Source organism: Nestor notabilis, unplaced genomic scaffold (genome assembly GCF_000696875.1).
Source record: "Nestor notabilis isolate BGI_N333 unplaced genomic scaffold, ASM69687v1 scaffold19611, whole genome shotgun sequence".
NCBI lineage: Eukaryota > Metazoa > Chordata > Aves > Psittaciformes > Psittacidae > Nestor > Nestor notabilis.
This window is the reverse complement of record NW_009916488.1, coordinates 22,705-36,734: the sequence shown is the minus strand read 5'-3', so window position 1 is coordinate 36,734 and position 14,030 is coordinate 22,705. Positions and strand designations below refer to the sequence as shown.

The following is a 14,030-nucleotide window of genomic DNA, read 5'->3' as shown; positions in this document are numbered from 1 at the left end:
AGGGAGGGAGAGAAAAAGAATCATTTCAGAATAAACACTTTTATGGAGTACAGAAAAGTACTAAATACAGTACCTACATTAGGAGGGGTCAAATCTGCATTTCATGAAGCAAAATAGGAAAGCATTATAAATTATGAGTCAAATTTCAACAGACAATCTATGATGAAACTATAAAGAAATGAATCTCTTATTTTATATCACTACTTTGAGAACACATCAACAAAAACACAGGATTTTATGGAAAAAAAATTAACAGAAAAACAGATTTAAAACATTGTCTTTTGGTTGAAGTAAATGTTGTGATGGTTTAGATCTACATGACGCCACAGGAGTTATTATTTGGGGGTAGAGGAGAGTCATCTACTTGCCTTTGAACAGATAATAATGGCACGATTATCCATCTCTAAAATACATACTATAAACACAAAGTTAAATTTGGCCAGTATTTTCATTACAAAATTGTCATCTACTATTCAGGTGATTGTAACTGTATACAAACTGTTTTAACTAAGGCTTTGATCTCATCTAATGCTTTTTAGGAAAAGTTCAGAAAATAGTTCATCTGGTTTTGCCATGCCAGTAAGAATGCTTCTAATTTGACCAAGTCTTCAGTATTTTAAATCACACCTGCAACTTCACGTTCAGAAAAGAGAAGCTGAACAGAACATATTCCACCGCCACACAGCTTCTGTATACACTTCCAAGAGCATACATTTCTAACAAGAATGCAGCAGAGGAAGATCAATCCTTTGTCCTAGACAGCAGGGACTGCAGTGACTAGGGATATCACAGCTGAAAAGGGAAAACTACCTCTGATACTTCCACCACAGCTGGCACCCAGCTGAAACTAGATGAGCAGGAAGCCTGAAACAGGAGTGGTCTGAGGGATGCTGGATTTGTGTCACAGGGATGCAGCAGAGCAGACAAATTATGAAAAAAGGAGGACCAAAGGAAGATGGACTCACCTAGATGGAAAGGAAATCTGATAGGTACAGTAAGAGGAAGGCAGGAGTAGGCAGTGCAGAGGAATATGTGAACATTGCTGATGATTCTCCCAAGTGTGGCACCCCTGATTCTCACCATTCCTTTGAGATCAGTGAACAACTGTGAAATACACTGGCAGGAGCCATTTCATTCTCCCAGATTAGCTGGTCCACAGAAAGGGTAACAGCCAAAGATTGTTACCAATTATTCCTTTATCTCTAGCATTAGGGATCTGAACTGTACAGTTAAAGTCCAAATTTGCTGATGTGCTATGATTTACACAGGTTGCTGACACAATAGATTAATATAGGTTGCTGATACAGAAGCCCTTTTTAATGTTTCCTGTTTTAAAAGGCAACAAACTAATACACATACACATGCACGCATATATATAAACACAGTATGTGAAAAGTACTTTAAAAGGCTACCACAGTTGCATAACACTGCAAATTAGGCAAAACTAGAATTGGTGTGTCAGCTAAAATATGAACAGTATGGAAAGAAGCACAGGAAACTGCAAAGGGACTAAGAGGACTGTTTTCACTCCTGCATATGAATCATAGAAGGTTATTTGGGAATACCCCTTGGTTAGGTTAACACAAGTGAACTATAGTGACAGTAACGGGAACTTCTGCTGAGGCTTTTATTGCCAGCTAGTGAGAAAGCTCTATATGCTGGTGTTAACACAGGGACCATCGTACAGGGATCATATATCACAACCTAGAAGGCATATTAAAATGGAAATCACTAATATTCTTGTCTCCCACATACTTAGTAAGTTGAGTACCTTCTAATAAATTGAGATCGTAAGATGAATTGTCAGGCTTGTGTAGGGCTGGATATGCGTTAAAGAGATTTGCAACAAAAGCCAAATTGAGTTTAGGGTTGCCTGCAACCACATCAGCTGGAGTTACAAATTGTCTGCAGCCCAATTTATCTGCCTGTTGGAGCATGTATTCAGCCCTCCTCAAGTCATTTTTATCCTAAAAGAAAAAAATAAAAATTAATTTGTAACGAATACTAGCATGTTTCCATTCTTTATCTGAATCTTCAGCTTGGCAAATCTTTAAATGACCCATGTCAATTCCTCAGTCATTCCCCCAATGCCTGAGCTAACTCTCCCAGCCCATAACAATTCCCCTCTTCCCATCTTCCTTCCACTTTCTTTCTGTCCTTTGCTTCTGCTGCTGCCTCGGCAGCATTCCTCATGAATCACAGCAACAGCAGTTAGAGGTGCATTAGTTATATTTCCATTTCCATTCAGTCGATTCCCACACTGCATATTCTCCTACATATGCTAAAGGTTCATTATCACTGCTATAAACTGATACTGTAGCAGCACAGTAACTACAGATCATGCCCCTAACCCTCAGTAATAGATTGAATGCTTTATAATCCACTTGCTTTCCTTTTAATACTTTTGCTTCTAAATTATCGCAAATTGGTGACCTGTGTGTTATTTTATCTTTATTATTAATCTACATAGAATAAATCAGTGTTGATAACAGTTTACCTTTTGCCTCAAAACAGTCTAGCATATACTTTTTGCCTCTAATCTCTGTAACACTAAGAGTTACTATTTATGGGTAAATAAGTTAGTAATTGAATTACTGTTAGAATTGAGTACAGTTGGTACTTCAGTATAGGTACACTCAAACAGGAACTTCCTCTGAAACAAGTTGTTACACGTTATTGATAATTGATTTATAACCATTACAGAACATGATCACATGAGCTGTAGGAAATTACATGGAAAAAAATAACTACTATCCTTCCTCATTAAAAAAAAAAAAAAAAAACCAAAAAAAACCCCAATCCAACCCAAACCCACCCAAGAAACAAAAGTAAAGAAACAAAACAGCTCTCCTCATGAATGAGTTTGAGAAAACTGAAGCTTGCAAGCTACGATTTTGCACGTGGGTTTTCATAATTATAATGAATACTGAGATTCTACTTAAGGTTCTGATTGAAATATAGATATCTATGTCAGGCAGAGAGTTCAATTTTGCATTCTCAGAATAATCCTTCAAAAGGAGCATTATGTAGCAGCTTAGAGAAAAGTGTTTCCATATCTATCTAGGCTGGTTCTAGACCCTCTACACTTTTACAACTTAAAGCTGGAGGGATGCCACACCTCCCTGCTGGTTATTGGAAGGGCTCACATGTTATTTCTGAATGCTATTTGGTTTGAGGAAGAATCACAAGGTTTGTGAAGTCTACTCTTTTCCTTTGTCTGAATTCCAGAAGAGCAGAACTGAGCAGGATGTTGCAATATTTGTGCTGAAGTGAAGGACTCGACTGAAAATAAAAAATAGTTAGATGCTACTCCAAGTAACACATCACTCCAGATTTTAGACTGCAAGATGCATTATCCTGTTTCAGCAGTGCTCCAGAACTTTACTCAAGTTTTCACCCATTTGAGCTTTTGTGACATTGAGGAATCTGACTACGTTTTTATATGCTTTACAAAACAAAAGAGGATTTTGGGACAGCCTTGCAACCAGGATGTTGGATGTGAACATACAGGTCTCAGATAACTGCAGTTTATGTTCCTGGATACTTACATGAAATCCTGAAAAGTCAATTTTAATGGGCAATTCATCAAGGTCACCTCCTTTGGGTGCAATCTGATCTAACAGATGGAAGTATGCTCTTGAATCCTAAAATAAGCAGTAATATATATAAGAAAATAAAAAGAGCAAGCATGTAGACTTTAATAGTAATTTACTGCTCTTTTAGTCCAGTTCAAAAGCTATAGAAGTAAAAAATATGGCACCCTAATTTCAGTGATTATGGATGAGGTCATACAGCCATTTTACTACGCTATTTCACACGGAAGTTATTTAACCAGGTAACTATTTGTTATGTGCAATTCTAGTTAAATTTATTTTGCTGGATATGAACTAGACAGCTGTAATTAAGGTATTTAAGGCAAATTCGTGTAGGTTACCCACAAAAAAACCCCCTCAAATATGGATTTTATTTTCAGTGTTGGTATTTCATGCCCTTATTATCATTTTCAAATAGACTGTTTCATAAAAATTTCTCTTTCTTAATTGATGAGGCAATTGGAATTAAAAAATGGAGACAGCAAAGTTGATTCTTTTAGGATGAATCTATAGTGACAAAAGCAATTTATTTGATGCAGTTTTCAGTATGCTTCTGTTAGCACACACCCCCCCCAAGAAACTAGGAAAATAAAACAAAACTCTGATAGTTTTAGCAGTATTTAACGCCTCTTTTAAATAGCATGTAATAGTTTTACCATAGTAGCCGTTTTCATATAAAACCCTAGTTAAAGGTTTGCTTTAATAATAGCCTTCTTGGTGGCATTTGAAGAGTTAAAACTAGTAATTAAATATATGATTTTCTTCAATGAAGAGGTCTTATCACCTTAGGGAATCTTCCTCCTTTGTTTTTATTTTTAAAAAGTTGGGGTTTTCTCTCTTCAAGTGGTCTTAGTACATTACTCTGTACACCTTGTGCAGAAAGGCTAAAGAAGAGAGAAGAATTATGCAGATCTGCCACCTGCCCCAAGAAACCAGCATGCCTTTCAGTCTCCTTGTGTCACTAAACTGGTATACCAGCAAAGCACAGTGATTAAGGGGAGCTGCTCTCTCCTTGGATCAAGAATCAGTAGTTACTCCAGACAGACCTCTGAAAAAGTTCGTTCCTCAAGAGGTTTCCTACTCTTCTGCAGAATGCTAGGTGCGAAGGGCAATCATCATTAGCAAATATGCATCTGGATGAGATTGAAAGCTATGCACCACTTCTTTAAAACAACAGAAGAAAGAAAAGGTAGGTTTCTGCAGACCCAATAAAAGGATGGACAGGAAAAAGATAACTAATAAGGTAGTGCAAATTCTCCTAAATAAATCTTAGAGCATTAGAACTTCCCTGAATATAAGCTTGTCAGAAATGTTTGCTTTACACTGTGATGTGGTAGTACGTGGTATGAGCAACTGAATAGAAGTAATCAGAATAATACTCTTTCAGTGTTGAAAAATGTGGGATGACCCTATAGCTAGAAAAAGCAGATGACTACTATTTTTCTAAATACTTCCGACTAACTTTTTTCCATGCATAGTATGTTTAAATAACATTATGTTAAATTTTCAGAGTGAATAACCACATACCTTAATGTCTTGGCTGAAGTTATTTATTTTCTGCCACCCTGCATTGGCCAGATGGTAGTTCACCCAGCGTAGCAAGAGCTCTTCCGGGGAAAGCTTCATTAACTGATCTAGTTCTTCCCCTTCATTTAACAAGGCGATAAGAGCTAAAAGCAAGTTTGAAAGAAAGCCAAAATCACTGCTATTGTGGTCTCAGTTAATTCAAATTGCCAACATTACTATACACTTTCCTCTCACCTTCGTTTCTAGAGATCTCAATATCAGCAAAAAGACCAACTTTAATGATCTGCCACAAAAGTCCTAATACCAAGTGTGGTTTTCCTTCTTGCAAATCTTGTGATCCAATATTGACAACTGTACAGCCAATAGCAGATGCTGAGTTCAGAGCCAGGTTTAGGTTTTCCTATTTGGAATACAATTGTTAAAAAAAAAAAAAAACAAAAAAACCAAAAAAAAAACAAAAAAAACCAAACAGCAAACCAAAACAACAAACCAAAAAAAAAAAAAAAAAAAACACATGAGGTTGTAATTCTTAGTAAATTTACTCATATTCTATTTTGTAAGAATCAGAAGTTATAAGAAATAATGCATTAGTTCAACAGTTTCCAGTGGAAAACTGCACTCTGGAGATTTTTTATGAAGCACCATGTATCTAATAAAAATTTAATGGAAAACATTATTGACAGTGTTTAACATTGACCCACCAAAAAATTATGTACCATCTTCCACAGCTTGGATTGCTGAGGAATACTCTAATCAAAATATTTTTTGTAATACAAAAGTATTACATATACAAATTAAATAATATTGCTCAAAATATCAGGAGCTTGATCCTGTGGGAAAACATGCCCATATGGAATTCTGTCTTGAGCACAAAGCTACTGACATCACTGCCTTCCCATCTTGACCTTACACAGGTTGACTCATTTATTTGAGCAACTGTTAAACTGTTATTGAACAGACAGTGTAAGAAGATCATGGCAATTCAACATCCTGACACTGAAAGTAAAGCTAGTGATTGTCACAGACTAAACATTCCTCACAGATTAAACATTCCTGTCTCTTCTAAAAAAAAAAAAAAAAAAAAAAAAAAAAAAAAAAGCCTGTCAGCTTTTGTAAATATTACTATTTTGCTGTGTAATATTTTATCTACAGAGACAACATAAACACATGTAATACCTTCTTTGCCGACACATTTTCTTTGACTAAACACAACTTACAAAACTCACTTGGAGGATTTACAACATGGTGTGGTTTTACTTGTCATATTTTAAATGTCACAGCCTGAAATGCAAAGTCTGCCAATTAACTGAAGTTTTTAATGAAGATTTTTTTGTTGTTTGGGTTCCCCCCCCCTCCCCACTAGGCTGGCAACTTATGGATGTAGTTCCCTAAAATATGACCTGAGGATCCACTCAGAAGTCTAAAATTACTTTCTTCAGATACTTAGTAAAGCAAAACAAGAATAGTGAATAGGGTAGCATGAAAAATACAACTTCCCATCACCTAAGAAACAGCAGAATTCATCAGGTTATTAGAAAATACAATTTCATGCTTTGGCATTTTTTAATACATACGATTTTTTTTTCCTCCACTAGATCTGTCATTAAAACGAAGCTACAGAAAAATATTTTAATTTTTAATTTGTAGCAAGTTTCTATCTATGCAGTACTTACAGAAACAGTGAAAGGAGTGAGTTTCTTCTTATTAATAGCCCTTTCATCAATTGTATCTGGTTGTGAAAAGTTGATCATTTTGCTAAGGAACAAAAGTCAGAGTTTATTCAAACTTTCATTTCTCAGAAAATACATTATTTGATTATAAACTTCTAACTTTGAATGAGCTGTAAATATTTCTGACAAAAGGGAAAAATACCAAAACCTCATCTTCTTAATCTCCTTTCCCTATTAAATAATTGCACATTCATCCAGAAACCCTCAGATAATACGTAATTATAAGAAACTTGAGCAATTCAGGGTTCAACACTTAAGCAAACGAATATGTCTGTGCTGTCAAAACAGGTTCTTGAGGAGATTAAAACTGTAAAATCAGTGAAATAATCTCTAATAAATAAATCTTTGATATAATCAACATATTTCTGAATTGCATTTTGATAGTATCTTACATTTCTATAATATCTTGCATTTACAAGGATCTCAGATTAAATCATGTCAATACTAATACGCTAATCCCGTGTCACCACAGTGTATGAATAAGTACTATTAGTCTACTTCAAGTAACTAGAAAGTTACAGCAGACTGAAGTTAAGGGACCTACTCTGTGCCCTGTTTTGCCATAAATTTAACTTGGACTTCTGTTCCTCCCATCCTATGATTTAGTAACTACACTTAACTTCTTAAAATATTTGAAATACAAAGTTTTCTATTTCAGCAAATGAATATATGATCTGTGTAATTATCTCATTTATAAAGAGCCTGAATATATCTTGCATGCATGATTATGGGTCTGAAGCGGAAACCCACTTCTATAATGCATGCACAGAGTCGCCATAAAAACTTGCTAAAAATGACATTTCGATCCTCAAACAGATTTTCCGCATTTCAACATTGGTTGAAAAATTTAAGAGTTAAGTCTTGACATTAAAGCCTATCAGAAGTTTTCCAATTCAGGTCACTGTGATCAGCATTTAACCTTTGAGATAAATTTCTTTCCTTTCTCACAGTCCTGGACTCACCAAAGGAGGATGCCATCAGCAAGGGATTTAAAAAGACTGGCATCTGATGGGTTCATAGGTAGGAGGTGCTTACAGTCTGGGTCATCTTGTAAAGCTTTATTTATCCAATTAACAAAAGCAACTTTTTCTTCCTCTGAAAAGAGAAACAGCATTAAGAGATTTATTGTCATTTCCACTAACACATACTATTAAATATCAGACTTGGTCAAAGAGGCTCCAGTGCAACAAACCCTCTTAGTTTCACAGGGGCCAGTTATTGAAAAGAATCAGACCAGTGGGAAAGAATGCAAAAAGACCAGCAAATACAGATAGATCTTTCTACTCTTTCTCTCTAAACCTCTGGTGATTTTCTGAAGGACAACATAAAAAATCATAGTGATGTAATGGGGAAGGTATCATCATGACTGACTTTGAATTCAGTTTCTCAGCAATGACAACAAAAAGAGGGAAATTTGTGATCTGAAGTGCCCATCCGTACAGCATTTCATTTTGCCTTCTACTGGGACTTCAGAGGCTGGCAATATTTTTGAGACTATCATCTGGATTACTCTGCTGTATTTAGCTTTGAGAAACTGAAAAAGTGAAGTACCTCAGCTTGAAATTCTTTCATATTTAGTGCAGAATTTATTAGTATGTAACTAGGAATGATTTATGGGACAACAATCAATCTAGTATCTGCATTCAAATTCCCAGACAATGCAGGTGATAGTCACCTCACTTACCTCATGAAACATACGAGACAGGTACCTACACCTGACTCATTATACTTCTTTCATTGTTAGTGGGAAGAAATGTGAAAATCTAGTGCATGCTTGTCTAGATGCTGATGAGGCCAGGTCAGATGAATTGCACTTCTAGTGGGGTCAGTTTCTCTCCACTAAAAATGAAAGAGTCTAAACGATTAGCTCTGGTGGTGTCCCCCTAGAGACATCCTTTGAGATGGAATATATCCCTTGCTTTGGGGATACACCAAGTGCAGGTGGAGCTATAACAACAATACCGAGACAGGGGGTATCACCACCTTTAGGTAACTGAAGTCAATATGCCTCATATAAAGAATCTTAAACCACTTCTCGAACCACAGCAAATCCCAGACTCGAGTCAATCAAATAAGTTGCAATATTGCTTACTGTAATATGATCTTGAAAGGTGTTAACATTGTGACTGGGAGCTGCAATGCAATTAGGCACGATTACCAAATTAAATGACATGCAGCAGTGGGAGATAGAAAGAAACAGAGATCAAATATTAAAAGCAACTTCTCAAGTATGGAGATAGGCTATGAAAAATCATATGGGAGTGAACAACTCTGTAAGGGCACAGAGACTTGACAAGTCCCCTTCCATCCAGAAACAATATGTGGGTTTTGGTCAAAGACTTGACTAGCTTTACCAGAAGTATGCCAAAGGGCCCCCTGCCCTCAGCAACATGCTGTTAATGCTCGCTTTTATTTTTCATTCTTGCAAAGATGCCTACTTCACTTCTGAGTGCAGCATGAGACTAGCAACAACTGAACAGCCCATGTCTTAATGAACTACCACCCATGTTTGTCCATCTCCACATACTTTCTCTGTGTTAATTTGCTTTCAACAGCAACATTTTCCAGGTTTATTTGCTTCAGCTATAGCGCAAATATAAAGAGTCTTCCTCCATGCAAAAGCTGCTTATGTTTAGTTTTTTCTTACCTGAATAAGAGTGTTGTGTCCCTTCACTAGATATTGCTGATGTACCTCCAATTGCTGTAATCCCTTGTTTTTTGTTTATTGATTTTCGGAAAGATTTGCTAACATCTTTACTTTTCAATTCCTGAATTATCTGAAATAAAAAAAATAGACAGCATTTAAAGATTGATCACACCTTCAAATAACCAAGTGCTAACTCATATAAGTACTCTAGAGACAGTAGTTAACCTGACTGCCTTTCTTTTGTATTTACATTTAGTTCTGTTCTGGAAAAAAGTTTAATATATGGGTAAAACCAGTTTAAATCCCTTCATGAAACTTGTATACTGGATATCTATTAGTATTTTTCTGTGAGTACCTTCAGTGCTACCTTTATTAAGCCATGCTACCTAAAAACAGTAGACATTCAACAATCTACACATTTTTTCCACAGATGTTTTGGTAAGCTGAAGAAAACAACTAAAGATAGACAAATTTTCAATAACTATAGCATATTTATTCCCCATTCTCAAAATATTAGTTATTTGTATCAAAATATTACTTAGTTGTACCACTTATTTCAGTTTCCTAGCCTAGTTATCAATAGATATCAGGCAGTAGAGAAACATCCAAAGGGAATGTCTTACAGAGACAAATTCTTCAAAGTCGATTCTCCCGTCCTTGTTGGTATCTGTTACTGCAATGATCTTTTCTACAATCTCACGGACTTTGTAACCAGGCAAGGGCACACTTGCTTCTTTAAACAGGTCTTGAAGCTCATAATCACTGACATACCCACTGTTGTCAATGTCTGTAAAATGAAAGCACAAGTTATTTTTATACTTGCATGAAGAAGCAAATACAGCAACTGCTAAGAATAAAAGCATGAGAAATACAGTTTTAGGAGACAAGTATTTCATCTTCTGACACAGGTAAGTAAGCATGAAGGAATACTTGTGGATTAGATGCACAACTGGCTAGAAGTTGTACCATCTTGTTACGTGTTTTCTCAGGAACTACTTTATAATCCCAAAACAAAGCTATAACAAGAAGGCAAATTTTTAAAGAGCAAAATTTAAGTTTTTTTAAAAGACTCCCATCAAAACTCTCTGTAAACCTTCAAGTGAAAGGGATATAAATTTATTATATTCTTACTTTTGATATTATACCGTTTGCAATCAGTAAACTCAAATCTGATGCAAATTGTTACTAGAAGAGCACGCTTACACAAGAAAAATTACTTATACAAAAACTCTGCCTGACTCTGCATATTGTTTCTTATACTACTGTCTGATAGACATTTTCTGTTCTTCAGAACTTTTGATGTGGTTAGGCTTACCTGTGAAGAATAAATCTGGGATGATCTGTATCTATTTATTAAAGGTGACCTTCCTTAATCTATTAACTAGCTATGTTGGGAGAAATTTGTACCACCACCTTCACTTACAGTTGGCTCCCAAGACCAAGTCAGGAATGTCCATATAAAGCAAAGTATCAGAATGCTTTTTTCAACAAGGCGTATGGTATAGCTCCACAATTGTGGAAAGGAATGAATGGCTGTATCACATAAAAAATAAATTTTAAAAGGTTAAATATAATTTCTGTTACAATTAATAACACAGCAGCACAGAAGAAATCATGAAAATACCCTTCATACTTCCCCTGTGGGCCAATCTGTGTGCAGAAAGCTGTCTTGAATTCTTGTCTTAGTATGCTAAAGCATCATTTTAAAAACCTATAATGTTTTCATCCAATGTAATGGATAAATGTGTTTGATTCATGAAGTCTTCCAATTTTTTTATATTTATGCATATTTCCATACATATGTACACACATATCTATACAAGCAGAATGTGAGAATGTCCATTAAAAAAGCCTTAGCTGTATCTGTAGTGCAATGTCTAGGCAGAGGAGAGAAGTACTTTTAAAAGCAGACAAGCACCATTTAGATGAAGCTTAATCAAATACAAGAAATCATATCCAGCATAAACAATGCTGGATATAATGCTATAATTTTATATATTTAATGCTAATATTTTCCAAGTTTGACAAAAATTTTCAGTCTCTTTCATAATCATACTAAAGCTCTTTAAAAATAAAAGTATTATTTTCCCAGTTCTACAAATGATGCATCTAAGATAAGTAATTTAAAAGAATTCCACAAGTAACACAAAGAGTCAGAAACAGAAGCAAGACTATGTGGCCGCTTTTCTGACATGTCAAAAGTACTCCCAATTTTGTTTTCTTTGGTTTGCTAGTTAAAAGACCTCTCCACATTGGCTCTAGTATCAGAACTCAGCCAATGCTATCAGAGTGGATGAGTATACATCACATTACAGAAGGGCAAGCAGAGATACATGCTTTCAGCTCTAGCCATAACTGATTGCTATACAGTCATTTCCCTGTAATCCATACTACACTAAGTAGCTTCTCTACTGCTTCATAAGGCAGCCACTTTTCACTGCTGACAAAAGCTAACAACACTTGTTAAGGAAAGAAAAAAAAAAAAAAGCCTTTTTTTGTTTTCAATACTACCAACAACTCATAAATCACTACACAGAAAAGCTTCATGTCTGCAAATGTATTAATCAATCTGCTGTATGGCTTGCAGATATGTAACAACACACATAGTAACAGGGATCTTTTAAAAAAACAGAGCATGTGCTCACAAGCTCGCTCAGATTACCAGCTATTTTATTTCTCTAGGTTCATCTTTCACTGAAGGTAAGTTTCCATGATGACAAGCAGAGAGTTAAATAGATGCCTTTTCTCTCAGTTTGCCAATATAGCCACAAGCAATTTATCCACAGAGACATTAGAAATGTAAAAATGAAAACAGAAAAACACTAATGATACTTAATTTTTCTATTTTACAGAAAGCATAATACAGTGAGGAAGAAAATGTCAGGGAGTAGGAACACTATAGACAATTCTTAGAGAAGAAACTTGAAAACATGCAGAAAGGAAAGGGAGAAAAAGAAAAAATGCAGATGGTGAAAAACAAACAAATAGAAAAGCTGTCAGACAACACCAGTGAGTACTACCTATACTAATACCTCACAGTAGATTAATACATGCATACAGTGCTCTTTAATGTGGTCTGTCTTGCCAGATCCTACAGGCCATAGAATTCTTGAGCTATAGACTGTCAAGATGATTGTTTAATAGCAACTCATGAACTGCCTTCTGTGATTGCATCTCATTCCTTTAACATTTATATTCTTGGTCTGGACAACATCCTGAGTCAACAGGTTCATGGGTTTATTATTTGTCACAAATAAAAGTTGCTTCTTTTTGTGTTAAGCTTTCTGACTCTCTACTGGGCATTACATGAAACCTGTATTGACAGAAACTGAGTAATCCCCTTCACCTTTTCCACACTACTTACAGTCTTAGAGACCTCTAACCTACAGCTTTCCAATAGTCTCTTTACCAAACTGGATCCTAATATTTAAGCCTTCTTGCCTAAAGCGACCTGTTTTCCCATTATGAATGATAACAAATACGTTTGATTTGCTGAGCTGCACAGTTACACGTCACCCCTTTGGAACTGCAGCAAATAAGAAATAAAGCAGACATGAACTTCAGCATTCGCAACAGCACTGCAATCTGGAAATAAGACTTGGTTGCTGTATCATTTCTCACTCTGATTACTCTCCAATTAATCTACAAACATCCTGTCAAGCACACAAAATTGTACAGATACATATTAACATCTGCTAGGTACAAAAGCAAGATCAAAAAATCTCCAAGATTAGCTTACTTACAAATGTAAAATCCAATTCATCCAATAAATAAAAAATTACTAGTTCAAAGCATGCAAGTAAAGCAAAACCAAAGCGTCAGTCATTTCACATGAAGTTTAATCAAACTTCATTTTTAAGATCTAAGAAGTAAAAAAAAAAATAAAAAAAAATTTGAGACCTATCATACTACATATACAATGGCACAAATAATGCAATTGCCAAGCAAGAAAATGTATCTGTTTTCATTGCTGAGGTTGAAATAAATTAACACACACACATAGTTTCAGTGAAAATTAGGGAGCTTATGTAAACATTCTTATTTTCTTAGATATTGCTGGCACTATAGACGAAAAATACAGCCCTATCAAAAAGAAGTGATCCATAAAGATTTCTTCCACAAACCCTACATGGCTTTGAAATGTTGACTGCACCCTTATTTTTTTTTTTTTATGTAAAACATACCTATTTTACTGAATGCTTCTCTTAGCTCTTCAAGCTCTTCACGAGAGATAGTAGTTATGTTGTTTTCCATCTCTGGACAGCAAGAAGTGTTGTCTTCACTTGCTTATACCTAATAATAATAAACAGGAAATACATAAAGCTTTAATTCCAAGCATGTATTAATGTAAGTAATGACCTTCTCAATACAAGGTACCAGAGCTGCATGATATTTCCAGGCCTAGCACACTTAAAACATTAAAAACAACACTTTAAAGTACATCAAACACCTAGCATATTGTTTCATTATAGTGATTGAGAATTCACAATAGCAGCACCTGTTTTCATACACTTGATGCTTTTATTTGCATAG

General features: G+C 35.3%; 1 protein-coding gene across 1 annotated transcript; it reads right to left on the bottom strand.

The window, feature by feature from the left end:
- Positions 1-1,755: 1,755 nt before the first annotated feature.
- Positions 1,756-13,783, bottom strand: LOC104413579 (plastin-1; the record flags this gene model as incomplete). Its single annotated transcript, XM_010024614.1, has 9 exons — positions 13,682-13,783; positions 10,121-10,284; positions 9,498-9,627; positions 7,813-7,945; positions 6,794-6,875; positions 5,355-5,520; positions 5,121-5,263; positions 3,549-3,644; positions 1,756-1,967 (listed from the first exon to the last, which is right to left on the bottom strand). Coding segments are annotated over exons 1-9 (1,196 nt in total), but the record flags the coding sequence as incomplete, so codon positions are not given.
- Positions 13,784-14,030: the final 247 nt, after the last annotated feature.